Consider the following 20,428-nt stretch of genomic DNA (forward strand, 5'->3'; position numbering starts at 1 on the left):
AAATATCTCCACGCTATAAAACTTGCATAGAAAAACGTAAAATCAACCAAAAGACCTGAAGGACATGACAGGAAACTGATAAAGGACCTGATAGAAAAAAAAGGCAAAAAAATTATTTTTAAGGGAAAAGACCCACTAACAAAAATTCAAATATTGCACTAAGTCACAGTATATTTTAAGATGTTTACTAAATAATACTTTTTTTTACCATAAAATAGGTCTGTCATTTATATTATCACTTTGTTTATGAGATCTCTTAAAAATGCATAAAATCTGTAAGAATTCTGAGGATTGGCTATTGAAGAAAAGCAGAATGCCACAAAACAGTCAATGTGTTTAATGTAATAATAACAAGGTAATAATGTAATGTAATGGTATAAAAATAACACAGTAATTGTCCTCTCTCCCAGGAGAACATGTTCCAAGACTCCCAGTAGATGCTTCAAATTTCAGATAGTACCAAACCGTAAGTATAAACTATGTTGTTTCTTACATATATATATATACCTATGATAAAGTTTAGCCTATAAATTAGGCACAGTAAGGCGAACATCAGAGGAATGATGGCATGAGAAGTCCCCTTGGTCTCTCTCCTAGAAGTTACAACAATTCGAACAGCTATAATTCAACAAAGTATTCCCTGTACAACACACAAACATTTCTGAGAGATCCGTGCATTGAAACATCTGAATGTGCACACTGGGGCTAATCCCAATGTGCAGATAACAGAGGAGAGGCTAATAATGTCTGCCATTACTGGGAGAACAAAGCCACAAAAGTACCAGCTAGCTTTTCCCAGCTAACTCTGCCCCCACCCATCGCAGCTGCACTGCTGGCAGCCCCTGGTTGCAGTTAGCAGTGCTGGGACTTCACAGATTTGAAACCCCAATGCCCACCATATTCTCCGTCCAGTTGGTGCCATGAGACCAAGGAGGCAGGTCATAGAGGGGAAGCCTACCTTCCCAGGGAACACAGGACATCTTCCATTGTCCACAGTGATCTAAAAAGCCAGACGGGTATAAGAGAAACTAAAACATTTGGATTCTTTGCCACCTACTGGAAAACGAAAGAGGGATTTCTTATCAATCTACTAGAGAAGTCTAGACAGAGGACTCCATCAAATGACATGAATAACCAAGGTAATGAGGCAGCTCAGAAAGAAAATACCTAGAAAATAAACTTAAAAAGAGAGAGACTTAAGAGTATAGAAAGAAAGAAGAAAGAAAAAAGAAAGAACTCTACGAGAACTAACTATCTGACTCCATCAGAAAGAGAAATATAAGAATAATAAGTATATCTGAAGGAGAAGAGAGAGAAGGATGAGAATAGAGAGCTGATTCAAACAAACAGTTGATGAGAACTTCTTTCCAAACCTATGAAAAGAAGTAAATCCTCAAATCTAAGAAGCAAACAGAACACCTAATTATCTCAATCCAAAAAAGGCCTTCTCCAAGGCACATTATATTAAAACTGTCAGAAATTAATGAGAAAAAAAGAATTCTCAAGGCAGTCAGGGAAAAGAAGACATTAACCTAAAGGAAATCCCATAGATTATCATTGGATTTCTCAGCAGAAACCCTACAAGTTAGGAGACAGTGGAATCAAATAATCAAATTACGGAAAGAAATTGCCAGCCAAAAATAATATATCCGGCAAAGTTATCTTTTAAATATGAAGAAGAAATAGACTTTTCCAGACATACAGAAGCTGAGGAAATTTACCACCAAAACATCTCCATTACAGCAAATACTCAAGGGGGTTATTTTACCTGAAACAAAGAACAAAAGGATAAAAAACTATAAGATTACTAACAGATAGACCAGAGTAGGACAGTACAACCCTTTTTCAGAATAAGGTACTATACACTTAAATATCACACAAAGGTTGTTAAAGGGGGTAAAAACATTTTTAAAAAGAGAGGAAGACGACAGGTACTTTAGTTCAGAAATGAATAAGGATAATTTATAACAACAAAAAACATAAAAGAGGAGGGGGTAAAGGTCTGAATTTGCAAAGGGGAATGTAGATAAGATGCATTCAGAAGAAAATGGACTACTGTACATATGAAACTTTCTTTTGCATAAATCTAATGGTAACCACATGAAAAAATCCAAAACTGAGACACATAACTTAAAAAAAGAACAGGAAAAAATTATAGATTATCAACAAACTAAAAGAACAGACAGAAACACAAGGGAAAAGAGACAAAGGACATACAGAGCTACCAGAAAACAAAGATAAAATGGCTATAGGAAATCCTCATACGACAATCATCACCCTAAATGCAAATGAACTGAACTCACCAATAAAAAGGCACAGAGTAGCAGGCTCATTTAAAAAACAAAACCCAACCATATGCTGCCTTTAGGACACACATCTCAGCTGCAAAGACAAATATAGACTCCAAGTGAAAGGGTGGAAAATGATTCTCCAGCCCTGGCCTGTTGTTCAGGTGGTTGGAGTGTCATTCTGTACACCAAAAGGTTGCAGGTTCCTTTCGAGGTCAGGGCATATACCTGGGCTTTGTGTTTAATCCCCAGTTGGGGCATGCATGGGGGGCAACCAATCGATGTTTCTCTCTCTCTCTCCCCTACCCTCCCTCTCGATAAACATATCCTCGGGTAAGGATTAAAAAAATAATAAAAAAAGAAAATGATTCTCCAAACAAACAGCATCCAGAGAAAAGCTGGTGCAGTTATACTTATATCTGACAAAATAGATTTCAAGATAAAAATGGTAAGAATAGACAAAATGAACATTTTATAATGATAAAAGGGATATTACATCAAGACATGAAAAGAAATCTTCTTCAATAGATGGTGCTTGGAAAACTGGAAAACGACATACAAAGAATGAAACTAGACTAATGTTTTTCCCCATGTACAAAAATTAACTAAAATGGAACAAAGACCTAAATATAAGATCTGAAACAATAAATTACATAGAAGAAAACATAGGTACTAAACTTACGTACCATGGTCCTAGAAAGGATTTTTTAAATTTGACCCCAAAGGTAAGGGAAGTAAAAACAAAACTAAACAAATGGGACTATATCAAACTAAAAAGCTTCTACACAGTAAAAGAAACCACCAACAAAATGAAAAGGCAGCCAACCAAATAGGAGAAGATATTTACAAACAGTTCCAACAAGGGGTCAATATCCAAAATGTATAAAGAACTCATACAACTCAACAACAACAACAAAAATCCAATTTAAAATGCACAGACATTTCTCTCAAGAAGACATACAAATGACCAACAGATATATGAAAAGATGTTCAACTTCACTAGCTATTAGGGAAATGCAAATCTACAATGAGATATCTATCACCTCACACCTGTTAGAGTGGCTATTCTCAACAAGACAAGTAAAAACAAGTGGTGGGAATCTAAATTGGTATAGCCACTACGGAAACAGTATGGAGGTTTCTCAAAAAATTAAGAATAGTTACCGTATGTCCAGCAACCCCTCTTCTGGGTATCTACCCCCAAAACCTTATGGAAGCTAGATAAGTAGAAAAATCTTCAGTTGCATTCTGTCAACACTAATACTTCTTTTGTTGTTGCTAAACCTCATCCGAGGGTATTTTTTCCATTGATTTTGAGAGAGTGGGAGGGAGGGAGGGAGAGAGAGAATGAAACATCGATGTGAAAAACAAATCAATTCATTGCCTCCTGCAGGTGGCCCCACTGGGGATCGAACCTGCAACCCAGGTACATGCCCTTGACTGGGAATTGAACCCGCAACCCTTTGGTGTGCAGGCTGACACTCTAACCACTGACCCACACTGGCCATAGCAACACTAATACATGTGCACAACATTCAGTCCTTGAAGAAACTGATTGTCCCATTTTTCTTTAGATACTCTTTGGTTACTTTTATTTTCCCACATTTGAGAACATGAATACAAGGAAATACTTCATTATTATAACACAAGCACAAACCTAAGTGTAAGGAGAATGTCTATTGAGATCCTGTCTCAGCATTGGCAAGACTATGAGGAGTGGTAGGGACTGTGTTGAACTGGAAAACTTGTGTTCTATTTAAGGAGCCAGTTGTAACTCAACTGCAGCAGCTAATTATTAGTTGAAAAATGAAGACCTAGTTTGGCCAAATCTTTTGTTTTGTCAAAGGAGCCAGAAATTTTTACATGAAATTTCTCAAATTTGTGTCTAACAAAATGTATCTTTTGCCAAAAGAATTCAACGATTGTGGCCCACCAGTTTGATATGAATTATTTTATGATTCATCATATTCCCATTTTATGTAGATGGTTCCCTATTTTCATCTGTAATTGGATGATGTAAATGGTCTCTTGGAAGCACAAAGCCCTTGGCCTTTTCCAAAGACATTTTTACTGGGTCATGAGTTATCTGCATGCTTAACTTCACCTGCTAATGCCAAATTCTTTTACCTAAAGCCCTCCCAAAGTTTTTTTTTTTTTTTTTTAAATATATCTTTATTGATTTCAGAGAGAGGAAAGGAGAGGGAGAGAGAGAGAGAAACATCAGTGATGAGAGTCATTGATCGGCTGCCAGCCCGCAACCCGGGCATGTGCCCTGACCGGGAATCGAACCCCGATCGCCTGGATCCTAGGTCGACGCTCAACCGCTGAGCCACGCCCAGTCAGGTCCAAAGTCTTAATTCCATCTAATCTAGTCTGCTTGGGGCTTTGTCTAACCAGTTATTTCCTACCTGAGACATTCAATCCATTGGTTGGATCATCTCTATCTACAAAATTGATCCTATTTTCTTTTCCCACTAGAATATTCCTACCCTCAACTATACAAATGCACCTTTAACTCAGCTGCTACCTTTCTTTCACTGCCCACTGTTACATCTTGACATGTTGCAATTTGGCTTCTAGTAAAGTTATTTCTCAGGTGTTATCACTGACTTCAGATAACAACGAAGTTGTTGCCAGAGCCAATGGCATTTTCTTTGAGCTCTTGGAAGAAACCCACCTTGTTGATCACCTTTGCTTTTTGTGCTTCACGTCTACTGATTAAATAATTTTATAAAACTCCTACATGCTTTAATAGACAGATTAAAAACCCATATTTTGTTCTTTGAATAAAATTTTATACAAATAATGTGAGTGCAAAAATCAGGCAAAACATTAATAAATGTGAAAATGACTTAGCCTGTCACTGAACACCTCACATTATTAAGTGCCACACTAAATTTCCAGCCCTGTCATCTACATATCACCTAAACTTAAATATGCCTTGTGCTCCGCAGCAGTCATCTCTCTCCATGTTACAGCTTCTGCCTTCATCCCCTGCTGCACTGTAATTCCACCTAATCCATGGAGCCCAGTTTTAATGTCATCTCTTGTGGGGCTGAGTACTGCACTGCCTTAGGCTGAGATGTTCACCTCTCCTTGTGCATTATGGTATTTTATGTGACACTTATCATATAAAACTTTATGCCACAGATATTCCATTGGATAGACACATGCTTACCATCTAACTGACAGAGTATATAGCCCTTAACATGAGGAGACTAGACATCCCTCTTTCTGTTTGAGAGGTAGCAGCTTGCAGTCGTGGCTGCCCGTCTCACCTCCTCTCCCAGTATCCAAGCTCTCACATGGTCTCTTCCCACACGGACTATGCCTTGGCCATGAGACTGTTGTGGCTAATGGGACATTACCTGATGTGATGTGAGCAGAGGCTTCAACAGCACTTTCCTATCAGAGATCGCTTTCTCTGTCGCACTCTGGAACCCTGAGGCCCCTATAATGCTACCTTATTGGAGGGCAAAAAGCTACAGGAATTAGAAACAAGTTCACCTAGCTGAGCACCACTGCCCCAGACTCCAGCCGAACTATCAGACTGCAAAGATTCATGAGGCTAACAGGCCGAAATGACTGGGCTGACCACAAAATGGGAGAATAAAAAATGCTCGCTGTTTTAAGCGACTACAGTTTCTGAGGACATTAGGGGAGGTGTTGGTTGATATACAGAGTATCTGGCACACTGTGTTGTTCCAAAATGAGTAAAGGATTAATGAATTATAACTTTCTCTGATCATCCCATTCTCTCTTAGTAAATTAGTTTTTGTAGGCTAAAAATTGGAATACTTTATATTTTTTGCATGGGTTTTTTTGTTTTTGTTTTGTAGAATGAAAAACTAGAGGGCAGCATATTTTAACAGAGTACAGGTATTACAGTTACACAGATGTGGATCTGAAACCACAATGCGCCATTTACTGTCCTTAGGTCCTTAGGTAAATCCTTCATACTTTCTGGTCCCTCAATTTCCTTTTTGTAAAGTGCATAAAATACCACCAATCTCACAGGATTAGTGATAATATATATTAAATGCCAAATATATTATCTGGCACATTACTTCAATAACTGAGAGGCATTAGCATATACAGCTGACCCTTGTACACGGGGGTTAGTCCAAAAGCCATGTATAATTTTTGACTCCCCCAAAATTCATTTGTCCCTCAGTATACCTGGGGGATTGGTTCCATGACCCCTTCCCACACATGGATAGCAAATCTTGTGGATGATTATGTCCCTTCTATAAAATGGCACTGAATAATGCATACACATCTGCCAACTCCCAACCTCAGATGGAAAATACTGTTTTTGATCCATGGATGATTGAATCTGTGGATGTGAAACCCGGGGAAACAGGGCTGACTATGTGCTTATTGAAAAATATCCACATGTAAGTGGACCCGCATAGTTCAAACCCACGTTGTTCAAGCATCAACTGTACATAAATATAATCTGCAAATGAGCTGGAAGCAGTTCTCTCTAATCTGTGTTTTTATACTGTTACCTCTCACGACTGAAAGTAGAGAACTTGTCAGTGTGTCAATATACAGCAAGGGTGGGAAAGGTCTGAAAGGAAATGTAGATGAAGATAAATCTGAGCCTTTAACAATTCATAGGTCATGGCTTTTGTTTATAATATTCCTTAGCATCTCTAAACTAGACATTTTTCCTCCCAAAACAGATTAGCAAGTTAATCATGAAGCTTAATTATATTTGGAGTTGTTCATTCAGCGGTTATCGGGGGGAGTGTTAAGGGAATAATAAACCACTAGAAAACATAACCAAAAAGTTATTCAGAAAGACATAAGTTGTTTAAAAGCTTTGAATAATTCACAGCTAACCAGATAATTTAGAAAAGTCCAGATACCGTTAATGAAGTAAAATTACTTAGCACAAATAGATGTTTTTTCATCCCCTCTCAAAAAATATGTGACATGATGGTTTACAAAAACATAGCATCTGGAAAGCTTCTTGAATAATAACCAAAGCGCACTATGGATTCCTCTGTGTTCAACCCACTGAGCCTGTGCAATATAAATGCTCATGCTACCCCCACTAAACGTCAGGGCATGCTAATGCAAACCTACTAATTTAGGATAAAATAATAGTTTTGAAGAAAGCAACAGAAAGAAAGACATCCTCTTCCATGCCCAATTGCTCACCTAGATAGGTTCCGCTGTTGTTACCAGCATAGTCAGCATCTTCTGGGTGGAGTGTAAAAGCATACAGAACAAAAGCCAAGAAATAAAGCAGAAGTTAGAAGCCCAGCCAGAAATGCAAAAAAAATAAATTACTTAAAACAATTGTGTAAAGCACAGCAGAGAACAGCCCTCACAATGTCACTCTTAAACATAAAACATTTTGTTTTATATTTAAGTTTAAAGTAGCATTTTGAAACATCATGCAACCCTTTTCCAACCTTCTTCAGAGGGTCCTTGCTGCAGTTCCAAGGAAATTATAAAAGACTTGCCTGAGATGTTTATACTTTCACAGTTAAGGGTATGACAACACTTGATACCCAAAGTAAATTTATTTTTGTAAATCAGGCTCTTTGCTAATATGTAAAATATAGCATTATTTGGCTCGCTGGATTAGACAGCAAGGTTCAGATTAAGATACATCCTTTCTTTTGATAAGAAGAGATTCTGTGTTGGAAAGAAATAAAGGCATAATACTTCTACATTTATTTTGGTTTTAAAAATGAACAGATGAAAACATTTAAAAATAAACAATGTCTTACTGATTATTTCTAGGACTTAAATGAATACTGGGTTATGTGTGTCTTAAAAACTTAATTTCAGTAGAGGAGTACTTATTATTTTAGGCCTCTAACCTTCACAACAATATACCTCCAGAAGTAACAGCACAGCTTGTGCAGAAATCAAATAGTTGAGAAGATTCTCCCACATTCTTCTGTTAAAATAAGTCTTTTGATATATTTAAATAACAATATTTTCTTCATTCACCATTATTTGAGACTATTGACAGAGAAAAAAACAATGTACTATGTCAAATTACTTTCTGTATATCTGCTATATGAAGGGAAAAAAGTATACTCCTTTCTGAAACAAAGTCAAAGCATGACTTTTGGTACTTTAATGTCAAGCTGGAAGTTTGGTTGTACAATAATCTTTTATAAACTGCTTAGTATATTCAATTTAGCCCCACACATATGTGTACTAAAAAAAATTACTAGACTATGCAGGGAAGCTTTTATACATGTACCTTTAATTTCCTCTGAGAAGCACAAAGAAAATGAGAAAGAAAATGATTAAATGTGCAGAAAATACAATTAAAGTAGAAACACGCGGCAATCAAGGGGGGGGAAAAAAATTCACCTACCACACTCAACTGTTTCCTCATCTTAGAAAGGCCAAAGGAAAAAAAAAACAAATGTATTTTAAATATTTTAAAATTATTAGTCAATGAATAAGTGGAATTTATGAAAAACTGCATTTTAGATTGCAGTGTAGTCTTGATCTAAAAAGAATGTATATATTTAAGCAGTAAAAACATAAAGCCTTCATATAGCTTATTAAATGTATAAATGGAGAAAAAAATCAAGAAAAAAAGTCAGTGTTTTTTCGAAATAATACCTTCATTTATGGGGATCACATTTATTTTCATAGAACAGTTCTGTTTGTAAACTAATCTGTACAACACTAAAGATATTTCATGATTAAAATAGTAAAAAAAAGAAAACCTTAGATACAACCAATCTTGCCCTTAAAGTATCTAAATATCCTGTAAATTGAATAATAAACTGACAATTATCAACTTACTACACATGTGAAGTGAGTCAGGCAGACTTGCTTTTATTTTCATTGTCTATATTATTTGATGAAAGGTAGTTTACAAAGTAACCCTAAACAATTCTTAAATTACTAATAGGGCAGTAATTTAAGAGTCCGTTTGACTCAGGAGACTCAGCTTGAAGTAAAGGTGGAAAAAGAACTGGCAACTTAATAGAAGCAAAATCTAACCGCAAGTCAAGGTAGAACATATTTTGCTACGTGACCTTATAGAGAGAATGAATGATCTGAACAATTCTCTCCTCGCTTCTGTCTCCAAACTACAGAATGACAGTCAAAGAAAACACTGAGGAAAAGTGCGTGCCATGTTATCTTTACTTTCAAATACCTATGGGTCCTCAAATTGTATTGGTTCTATTTGAACGGTATTAGCAAAAATGAGAAGCAAACCATTATTATTCAGGCTCATATTATGAGTCGCCCACATTGTGAGTTTATACTTATTTCTTAGTAGCTCTGAAAAGCAATGTGCATCTAAACAAATTATTAGAAAACAAACAATAAATGATGTGGTATGGGTGAGCCGAGCCAAGCCAAGCAAGAAGGAATGGTGAAAATAATACAAGTGGTGCTTAAGACTGATCAGTCTACAATCTCATACACTCTGCCATAGACTGTTACACAGTATATTTTCTGATAGGAACAATAGGATAGATTGATTAAAGAACGAGTGTCATGTAAAGCAGATGATAAAAGTCATGTTATACACACACACGCACAAAACCCCAAAATTAAAACATCAAACCTAACTCACAATCAAAATAAATATATCTAATTTACATTCATATAGTATATTTCATATTCTAAGAAAAGGTCATGAATATACTGCATAAGTCCCCAAAGGAGTATTTCCTTGATGCAATACTTAAGTAGGAAGACAATGGTATTTTAGCTTAATAAAATACACACGATAAAATATCATTGGAGACATTACTAGACATCCAGTAAGAAAAGCCAAAGAACATTTCCTTACACTTACCAATTTGAACAAAGAGGAAAACTACATAAAAGATTGATTTCGGAAGAGAGCTGGGATGCTGGCATGATTCTTACTATGGTAAGGCACTTTTCTGTGTATATTAAATGCATAAACTTATTTAATTCTCCAACAACTCTATGAGGCAAATACTACTATCCCCATTTTACAGATGAGAAATCAGCGATATGGAGAAATGAAGGTCTCAGAAGAAGCAAAACTGGAATCTGGACCCATCGAGTCAACTCCAGACTTGAGTTTTTAATCACTATATGATACTATCACATCAAAATTGCTTTTTAATTACTCAAACTTCAAGCTAGAAAACACATGATGGGGGAGAGATCAAGGGAAACATATTTCTTTAAGTTTCCTGTCTACTCCCACCGCCTCCCATCATGCCAGCCTCTTGGTCCCAACCCGGCAATTTCAACCTCTCAAGTGTGTTTCCCTGACAGGAGAGTGGGGCAGGGCCATCTCCTCAGGAGCCCACTCTCTACATCTTCAAGCACCGAAGAGCAGGATGGGAAAATTATAAAAAGCAGAGAAAGACCAACAGGTCACAAAGAGCAATTTTGCTGTCTTCAGAGAATGTAGCGGAAAGACTCTCATGAAGAACATTTGATGAGCTCTGCATGACAGGGCAGGAGAACTTTCCCAGGCTGCTGGATGCTACTTTGAAGGGGACATGTCTGATAGTCTGGCCCAGTGGAGAAATGGTGTCTATCTAGGTGTGATAATATTCACAGGGGCAAAGTTAAATCCCCACCCTACATATGGTGTTCGTACACTCCCCTATCTCCCCACACTGCAATCTCCCCTACAAGTCTGCAATAATCCATGACCACTGACCAGCCCCCAGCCATTAATCAACTCTCTTACTTGCATGGCACTGGGTCCCCAGACAAAAGGCAAGAGACCGTATGACTTAGAATCCTTCATATGGAGAAGCTAAAAGCACATCCCCTGGTAGTGTTTTACAAGCAACATCTTCATATGTATGTAAGAACACAGTTTACTGAGACAAAAAGTGAGCAATAAAATTAGAAAAGCCTTCACTTCATCTCATGACATTAAGTAATCAGATATTCAATTTACAGCTCAGCTCACCTGCACCTCTTCTACACAAACTGAACTTTGGCATCTCCCAAAGAGTATCGGTTAGTATTAGGGGAAAAAATACTTTCAGTATTTTTTAAAATCCCATGTTTCTACTACACAAAATCCCACCAATATTAAGAAAATGTTTGACAAAGTTTTAGACATACAAATTTAATACAAGAACATAAGCCATCTAATCTATTTGTTAATTTCAGATTTAACTTTTAATTTATGAATTAAATTTATGGGTGAACACACTAAATATTATTTAAGATGGCAGGAGAAAGGAGCTTACTCAACTTAAAAGTTGTATTAACAACCTGTGGAGTAATGTTATATGTATTATTCGCAAATATTTGGCCTCCCAGGATATCAGTACCACATAGAGGGAACTCATTCATTTACTCAGTGTTTAAATTCTGTTGTTGGTAGATTGTGATCTTTAATCCACAAAATGCTTTTCTTTGAATGAATTTGGTTACACCCTGTGTGAATGGACACCTTTTGGCTGGGGTTAAAGATCTTTTTTACCCACATGATAACAATCACGATTGTTTAAAACAAATTCTAAAATAAAATATTTTGTGTTTTTATCATCTTTAAAAGGCAAAAAAAGTGTACATTTTGTTTTGTTTTTCAATTACAAGAATTATATAAGAGGCATTTTGTAAAAGAAATTTGAATTGATATTATTCAACCAGCAATGTTAGAAATTTTCAGACATTTATATTTTGATAACTAAAAAAGAAAGCTAAACACAGAAATAAATATTTGAACATTCTGCTGTAAAATACACTATATGAATAAGAGCCTTTTCTGAATAGCATATAAACTGGATTTAAATATAAATTATACCTTTTTGAAGCTAAAGTTAAATTAATATTTATGCTATTAGGATGACTATTCTTAACTTAAATACTTCAATTTCAATAGAAAGAAAAACAATATTTCAAGTAGTCAAAGAAATTCATTTTTTTTAAGGTTAGGTGATAAAATGTTGCTTTATAAATGCAACTGAACTATAAAAATAAGCTTTTAGCAGAAAACCAGAATACTTTAAATTATATCGACACACAAATTGGAAGCTGCCAAGTTTGTCATGAAAACCACTCCTATATACTACATAAGACATTACATACTTTTTACTGACTTCCAAACACTTAACTATCATTTATATTATAATCTAAAAGTTGGCCATACCAAAGAAAACCTATCAGAGTTCTGGGTCTGCTCTTCTATCTCTATTACTAATATAAATCTATTATGTGAGAACCTATCATTAGATGAAGGAGGGAGGAAGGGAACACAAAATTCTAATAATTTCTTTGTTGAATAAGGGATTTTTCCAAAAAATAGGAGGAGGAAGAAAAGGAGATGAGGCCCTGTATCAAGCTTCTAAGATGAAGGAATGTTTAAGAGTTTAAGTTTTAGTTTTTAGTTAGGTATGTTTCATTTTAAAAGGTAAATTATTTTGTCTGAGAAGCCTATTTTCTGGATACGTAGTAGATAAGAGGAGGAAATAACGAAGCAGCAAAGATGAACATCGCACACACTTAAGAGCTTTGCATAAGGATGGTAGCACTAAAGCCTGAAGAAGTTGGTGTGATCACAGCTCCCGATTTTATTTACCATGGAGCCAGGAGCCAGCACTCCAGCACAAATATAAATGCAAAAATAATAGTACTGGGATTCTCTATTCCTTTTTTACTTCTATGCTGACATTAACTGAATGCCTATAGTTCCAGAACCATCTTCCATGAACTTTTTCTCCATGCAAACTTTAGTTACAATGAATGATACACTGTGAAATCAAATAACCGTAAAATCACAGCAATACAAGCAACCACTCTGTGAAAAATGTTAACTGGCCAAAACTTGATACATACTATTTATTACCTGACTGAAGTCATTATTCTAAAGTCAATGTTTAACAATATCTTCCTAGGTCTTACGTGAACTTACAAAATTTTTATCAACATGACTATTTTTTCATAACTTTATAAATACTAACATGACAAAATTCTTCTTTTAGAAATTTTGCATTAAATCATACACTTCTCTTACAGCCTATTTTGTGAATTAGTATTCAAAGTCTTAAAAATAAAAGATTTTACATCATTTTTGTTTTTCTTCATAGCCTCATTCTATAATTTAGCACAGGGTATGATAACATGAATGTCCTATTGCAAAAATCTAAGTGCCAAATACTGAAGTCCAGGAAGTGTTGAGTCAGATGGCCTTTATACAATTTAGTTATATAAAGAATCACTATCAAATACAGAGGTTATAAAACAAAGTGCTTTTAAAAGCCTTTAAAAATGTTTAGAACCAGTACCATAATTTTTGCATAACTGTTGAGTTTATGGGTTTCTGAGACAACAAATTTCAAATGAAGGTGAGGGGATTAGCCAAAGAACATATATGCATAACCCATAGACACAGAAAACAGTGTGGTGATGGCCAGAGGGGAGGGGGAGAGTGCTGGGTAGAGCGGGAAAGGGGGGCAAAATGGGAACATCTGCAATAGGGTCAACAATAAAAATAAAGTTTAAAAAAACATACACAATAAGATCCCACTTCACACCCACGAGGATGGCTATAATAAAAAAAACAGTAACAAGTGTTGACAAGGATGTGAAGAAGTTGGAACCCTCATACATCGCCAATGAAATGTAAAATGGTGCAGTTGCTTTGGAAAACAGTTTGGAAATTTCTCAAAAAGTTAAATGTAAAATTACCATGTGTAACTTTGGTAGGGTATCCTAGGTATATTCTCATGAGAAATTAAAATGTCTCATCACAAAAAAGTCAAACCTGGATGTTCATAGCAACATTGTTCCTAAGAGCCAAAAAGTGTAAACAATCCAAATGCCCATCAACTGATGAACGGATAAATTAAGTGTGATAGAGCCATACACTGCAATATTACTCAGCCATAAAAAGAAATGAAGTACTGACCCCATGCTACAATATGAATGAACCTTGAACACATCACACTAAATGAAAAAAGCCAGTCATCAAAGGCCATATATTATGATTCTATCTATATTAAATGTCTAGAATAGGCCTATTCAGAGAGGCAGAAAACAGATCAGTGTTTGCCATGGGCTAGAGGCAGGATGTCATGGGAAGTGACTGCTAATGGGGTTTCTTTTGGGGGTGGTGAAAATGTTCTGGAACTAAATAATGGTGATGGTTGCACAACCTTGTAAATATACTAAAAACCACTAAAAGGTACACTTTAAAACAGTGGATTTTATGTGCATTATATTAGACACTGTTCTGAAGCATTGTAAAGTGGAATTTATTCACGGAAAGCAAAGGAACAGTGAAGATCCTAAGATTGTAAAGGGCCTGGGAGAAGCAGAGGGGCTCGCTGTGTACCCACTGCCCAGCCGGCCAATGGCAAGCCATCTGAATGGATGAATGAGGACAGTATTGTTACCTGGTACAGTCTCACTGACGGGCAATTTAGCAATATCTATTAAAAACTAAAAATGCTCACAAAAATGGAATTTTAATTCTTTTAGAATAAAGACACTAGCTTTCTATTTAGTTTTCACAAAAATATACTGTGTCTCTGAACAAGGCCATATACACCATATGCTAGTGATATAATTTGGATAATACTGACCAGATTTATTTCTATTCAAAAATAAAGAACATCTATATATGAGAACAAACAATGCATCTCGCAGTGAATCAGAATCTAGTAAAAAATAGAAATAAAGTACAGATAGAAGGAAAACAAAAAAAAGAAGGAACAAAGGGTAAAGGAGGATCAGTAAATATTTTTAAACAGTATTCAAGAGGCAGAAAAAGAAAAAAAATAGTAAAACATCCAAATGAGGATATTTAAGTAAAGATAAATCCTGGAATAAATAATTCTCAAATTCAAATATTGAAGTATTAACATTAAAATTTTGCAAATTTTTGTCTGTTGACAAAAAGCGTCCAATACAATTATTGCTTAAACACACACACACACACATAAACTCACATTTAGGCAAATCTACATGGAGACTAGTTTGGGAAGAAGTATTAAAAAGACAATCTATTCACTTTGCATAGTTTTGTAAAGAAACGTTTATCAAAATTTTTGAATAAATGAAAATTCATAATTATATCAAATTGTACATTTCTAAGTTGCCTAATACTCAAACTAATTTGAGTATGAATTCAGATTCAAAGAGAATCACATTCCTTTTTACATACATATTTTAAGTTATACATATTTTATCCCATATGCACCAAATACATTAGAAACTTGTAGACCCCAACTTTAAACTTCTCACAAAGCAAGTCAGATGGATATCTCAAAAATCCTTTCACCTGGGTGAGTTGTCAGTGAAAATTCATCGCACTTTAAAATAATGCAACGTTCTGGTTCAACTTTAAGCTTTCTGATGTCACAAAACATGAGGCCTTCTATGACAATTTTTTTTCCTTCTGCCCAGACTTAGCGGAACAAGAACAAGCAGGCTTTTGAATCAGTGCTGCACTTGAAGTATTTGCTTGCTTGGGAGATTTATACCGACTGTAGTTTGGCTCTCTTATGATGTAATTCCTGGGCTATAAGCTTCTACAAACTGACAGAAATAACAGGAGATGTGAAAAATGCAACAATACTAAAAACAGATGTTGGTGTAAAATTCCAGAACCATTTATTTGCTCATTTTGCCTTTTAATGTACAATTTCCATGCTGAAAACAAAGCGATTTTTTTAAACTTTTAAAATACCTTAAATATTTAGAAGAGATGAAGTAGAAAATTTAGGGGATGGGGACTTAGGAGAGGTGGGAAATAAAGAGAAGCTGAGAGAAAGGTGGGTTGAAAGAAAAACAAAAGCACCTAAATCCACACTATCTTTTTCAGTAATTCGACGTCAATTTTTTTTCCCTTACTCTTGTTTTCTTTTCATCTAGTCTGGTAATAACTCCAAACAGACAAGTTAAAGGTCAGAGTTACTATGATTTCTGGATAAGCAAGAGGAAGAACAATTAATTGTTCTTAGGCGCAACTGCTTTTGTGTCCAAGAATGTGGTGAATTTTTCCCCTTAATCTTTACCAAGAAATATCTTACCCAAACCTCCTGGCTTTGGAGAAATAAAATACCTAAATTCAGAAATCAAAGAGAGCAGTAGCTATTAGCCCTTTTCTTAAAGAGTCATGGGTTTATTACAAATAATTCCTAACACCCCTTTCTTCAGAAGATTCAGTTTAATCTTCTGAATTTCTTATTTGTTTGGTTCCTGTAAAATGATGATCCAAAAACTATCACAAGGTAATATGACCTGTTGTTCTACCACAAATACCTGCTTTAATAGTAAAAAATAAACACCAAGATTTGGTTACTCTGCATTCTTATTAACAAACTTACATGATTTCCTGTTGGAAACATTGAGGGGCTGAACTATTATTTCTGGTCGTCTCAGAGCCAACCTCCTGGGGGAAAAGAAGGTCAATATGCCTATCAATTTTCAGTACAGAGCCAAGATTAATACACCATCAAAATATTAAAAGTCTTAAGAAAAAGCTGGAAACTTAGGGGGAAAATGAACACAATGCAATCTATTCAAATTAAGAAGTGAATCCTCTACTTTCAAAATTTTATAAATTATCCCCGCTCCAAAATCACTCTTCTTTTTGCCATCTTTCACATTAATACAGTTTCAGATATTAATGTGCTATTTTCCATTTGCTTCATAACAAAAACCAAATACGACCTGGTGCTGTCATATTATTTTTGGTCATTACTCATACTTAGCTAGACAAAACAGAAACCCAAACCTGAGGGATAAAGGACTCTAAGGCAAGGTTTTACTGCTTATTTTATCACAACTATGCTTGATGATATTTTTCAGAGAACAAAAGGTCAGTTGAAGGAAGGCCATCATTACGTGCCAGTAGCTCACCTTTCCTGGAAGTGCTTCGAAGGAATCAAGCCTGCCCTGGGATTGGCATCACCTTCATGCTTCGCTTGCCACCACATTGCATCATCTTGGCTCATAATCTGAAGAATATCTCCCTTTTTGAAAGAAAGCCCAGCTTCCTTACATGGAATTGCTTTATCCTCATTAGGGTCATAGTCAAAGAGGGCTTTGATAAACATCTGGAAGAAAGTTTTATTGAAAATGAATAAATATAAAAAAAAATATCAAATGGCCAACATTCTTCTAACTCTGATTTAGGAACAATTAAAGAAATATTAAAATAAACTTGTCATGACAGAGAAGACATGTATTAGATGAAAATCACATTAGCCGCCCCCCGCCCCGCAAGAAAGATTTTAAAGTAATGATTACCTTGCCTTCTTTAGATGGTGTTTCCTCTTTGATGCTGGGTATGATCTTAAATGTAATTGCTCCCTGAGACTGAGCCTGATATCAGAGGAAAGAAAGAGTTATAAAAAAACCTCTAGAGCCAAGAAGAAAGAAGAAAAAATAGGTAGAAAGCTAAATGCATCTGAAAATTTACAAGCTTGGGGTTTCTATCTTAGATAGATCAAACTGAGAAAACTATTTTAGTAGAAATTCCTGTAACATGAGAAAGCACTAAAGTTTGTCAAATAAGTTAAAAAATATCAACCACTAAACCCTCTTTTACCTCCTGTGCACTTTTAAAATGCCGATGAATATATTAACATCCATGTTGAGCTACTTATACACGATGCTGACTCCAGACAATAATAAACGTGGTAGAGAACAGACAATGTGCAAGGTTCAGACTATTACATTTAGGTGTCAGCACCCATGTTTTTAGAACCTAAATACCTACACTGTCAGTAATGAGATTATAAAGTTATGATTCAATTAGTTGCAATACCATCAGAAAAAAATAATAAAGAACATTCATCTCTATTATATTCTGGTTAGCGAGCAAAATACCAAATGTAATAGATTAAAGGATGACAATATTGAGTAAGTATTTAAATTTAATTAAAACAAGCAATAATACTCAAAAGTCTTTGCTGACTATCTCAGCAAAGAGATAAACTCTCATGTCATTCTCTGTCTCCTGTTTTAGCATTTATCATAACTGTATCTAAATAATTATTTATACAATTATTAATATCTGTTATCTCTAACTGTAAATTCCATAAAAGCAGGAACTATCTAAAGCATATTTAAGAGGAATGAGGAAGAGAAGAAAAGAGGAAGACAGGGAGACAAGCAGAGCGGGGGAAGGAGGCAGAGGAGAGAGAAGGGAAAACAACTGGATCTCTCTGAGGCTCATTGTCAGTGGTGTACTGGTAAACCAGGACTGTGTTTTATAAAAAAGGCCCTGATTAATTTTGTTTGACAAATTTCGTGGAATAAATAGCCCCTCCATAGTCAATTGCAATTTACCAGTGTGCAATCACTGACAGACATGCTGGAAAGAGTTGCATAGAATCAGCTCTCGCAAGCCTGAAGAAGAGCTCCAGTACAGCACAGAGACTCAAGCAAAATGGGATCTTAACAGTATAAATATTGTAATTTATGAAAGAGCAACTTCAAAATGATAATATCACTGTTACTGCTTATCATAAAAGTAATTCACAAATCTTATTAAGAAATTCATATAATACTGAATTGCATAGGTAGAGAGAAAGCAAAAGTCTTCTCTGTCATTCCTTCCCATTCTTCTAGTTTGTGTTTTAATGTATGTAAAGCCTTTAGAACAATCCCATTTAGGGCTCACTCAATATAAGCAATTATTAGTTTTACCATTATTATTAAGTAATATAGGTCTACCAGCCATTGTGATTGCTTCACAGTAACTTATCATGTAGCTAAATATTTATTCAATCAACGCAACCTTCTTAATAGTTTCTAAATATTCTGAAAACCATCTTGTTTTTGCACATTTGCCAAATTAGTTCCTTGGGGTTAATTTCCAACAGCTACATTTCTTGATTAAAGGGTATGTAAATTTAGGTTCAAATTTTTTAATTTTTTTTTTGCTGCCTTTTGCTTGTTTACTTATTTACTTTTTGTGCTGTCAGGAAAACATCCAATCCTTCAGTGCTATGTAGAGAGAATTCCCATGGGTGCTTTGTACTTATAAGTTGAAAACAAAAAGTGAGCTCGCACTGACTTGCAATGGCATGGTACAGGCTCAAATAATGCACTTGCATTTTGTAAGACTAGACCTACGCATAAGAAAATGACAGGCCTGGATGAAGGGAAACAAGCATTAGTTATGACAGTGAGATCACTGCAGTGGGAAAGACCCAGGACTATTCTAGCAGCTTCAGCTCTGACAGTGCAGTGAGGATGTATCCTTGTGTTTATTTAGGGACCCCATTGCTGTCATTTTTTAATTCCTGATGCTTATGACCGAAGGGATGGCTGTTCCTTCTGAACTGCTTCAGGTTCTTCGGGAACTGAGTGGTCCTGACGGTTGGCCTGTACAGTGGCTAGGGTTCTTGGACAAAGGTGTGCTGTTTATGGGTAACTGGTATGCTGCAAAGTTCCCGGAAAATTCACCTCATCTGTTCGGCATTATGTGCTAAAAGGCCAAGCCTGTGATAGCTTTAAGTTGCTTCATTAGCCCTTCCAATGAGTAGCTGAGGGCTGCATGCAGTTGCTCCCAGCCATGGACTGGACTTACAGCTAAACTACCAAGCAACTGAAGTGTAGCTGGTCTAAAATATTACATTTAAGGAGCACTGAAGAAGCCAGGTAGAGACTGGTAAGAGTGGAGATGCAGAAAGGGAAAGCCCTTTCTGCAGGGGCAGGTGCTGAGACGCTTGAGAGCTGAGAGGTCCAAGGGATATGGTGGCTGCAAAGCTCCCTCCACCTGGGAGTGTGAGATCTCAACCCCATGCAGGGATCCCCAACACAGAGCAAGAGAGACAGTAAGAAGAGCCAACATAGCATCAGGTAGAGGGAATCAGGGAGATTGTTTGCCTGGAAGACTTGGGCTGCATCTTCCCAGTGAAGGAGCACTCCTATTATTAGCAGCCCCAGTCTGAACTTTGCTCCAGATTCCAACTGCTGGAGGGGCTGCACAGCTGTATTTGGCTCCAACAGAGGAATCTGAGGGCTGTACCCATCAGTGACTTTGAAGGACCCTCTACTTTCCGGAAAGGCACTGGGAAGAACCACAGTCAGTGACTAAACTGTGTAGCTTGAGATAAAAGGAAGTCTCTCTCTCACCTGAATGCAAAGTCGGAGCCCCTCCTCCCACCTGTGGAGCTGCCCAGACTCCCCTATCAAGCTGGGTTGGCCACATAGCAAGGGAGTGGCACAGGTCTAAG

At 36.1% G+C, this 20,428-nt stretch overlaps 1 protein-coding gene across 2 annotated transcripts in view; it reads right to left on the reverse strand.

Annotated features, from left to right (window-relative positions):
* MPP7 (MAGUK p55 scaffold protein 7) overlaps positions 1-20,428 on the reverse strand; it is a 289,619-nt gene that overhangs the window by 66,202 nt on the left and 202,989 nt on the right. The window contains exons 9-13 of one of the 2 annotated variants that reach the window (XM_087823717.1): positions 17,490-17,564; positions 17,100-17,296; positions 16,565-16,629; positions 8,638-8,658; positions 7,458-7,499 (exon numbers count right to left, since the gene is read on the reverse strand). In XM_087823717.1, the coding sequence (XP_087679843.1) occupies positions 7,458-7,499; positions 8,638-8,658; positions 16,565-16,629; positions 17,100-17,296; positions 17,490-17,564 (400 nt within the window). The remainder of the gene's footprint in view (positions 1-7,457; positions 7,500-8,637; positions 8,659-16,564; positions 16,630-17,099; positions 17,297-17,489; positions 17,565-20,428) is intronic. The other variant, XM_087823709.1, reaches the window with a different exon arrangement.

Source organism: Miniopterus natalensis, chromosome 1 (genome assembly GCF_054644295.1).
Source record: "Miniopterus natalensis isolate mMinNat1 chromosome 1, mMinNat1.hap1, whole genome shotgun sequence".
NCBI classification, from domain to species: Eukaryota; Metazoa; Chordata; class Mammalia; order Chiroptera; family Miniopteridae; genus Miniopterus; species Miniopterus natalensis.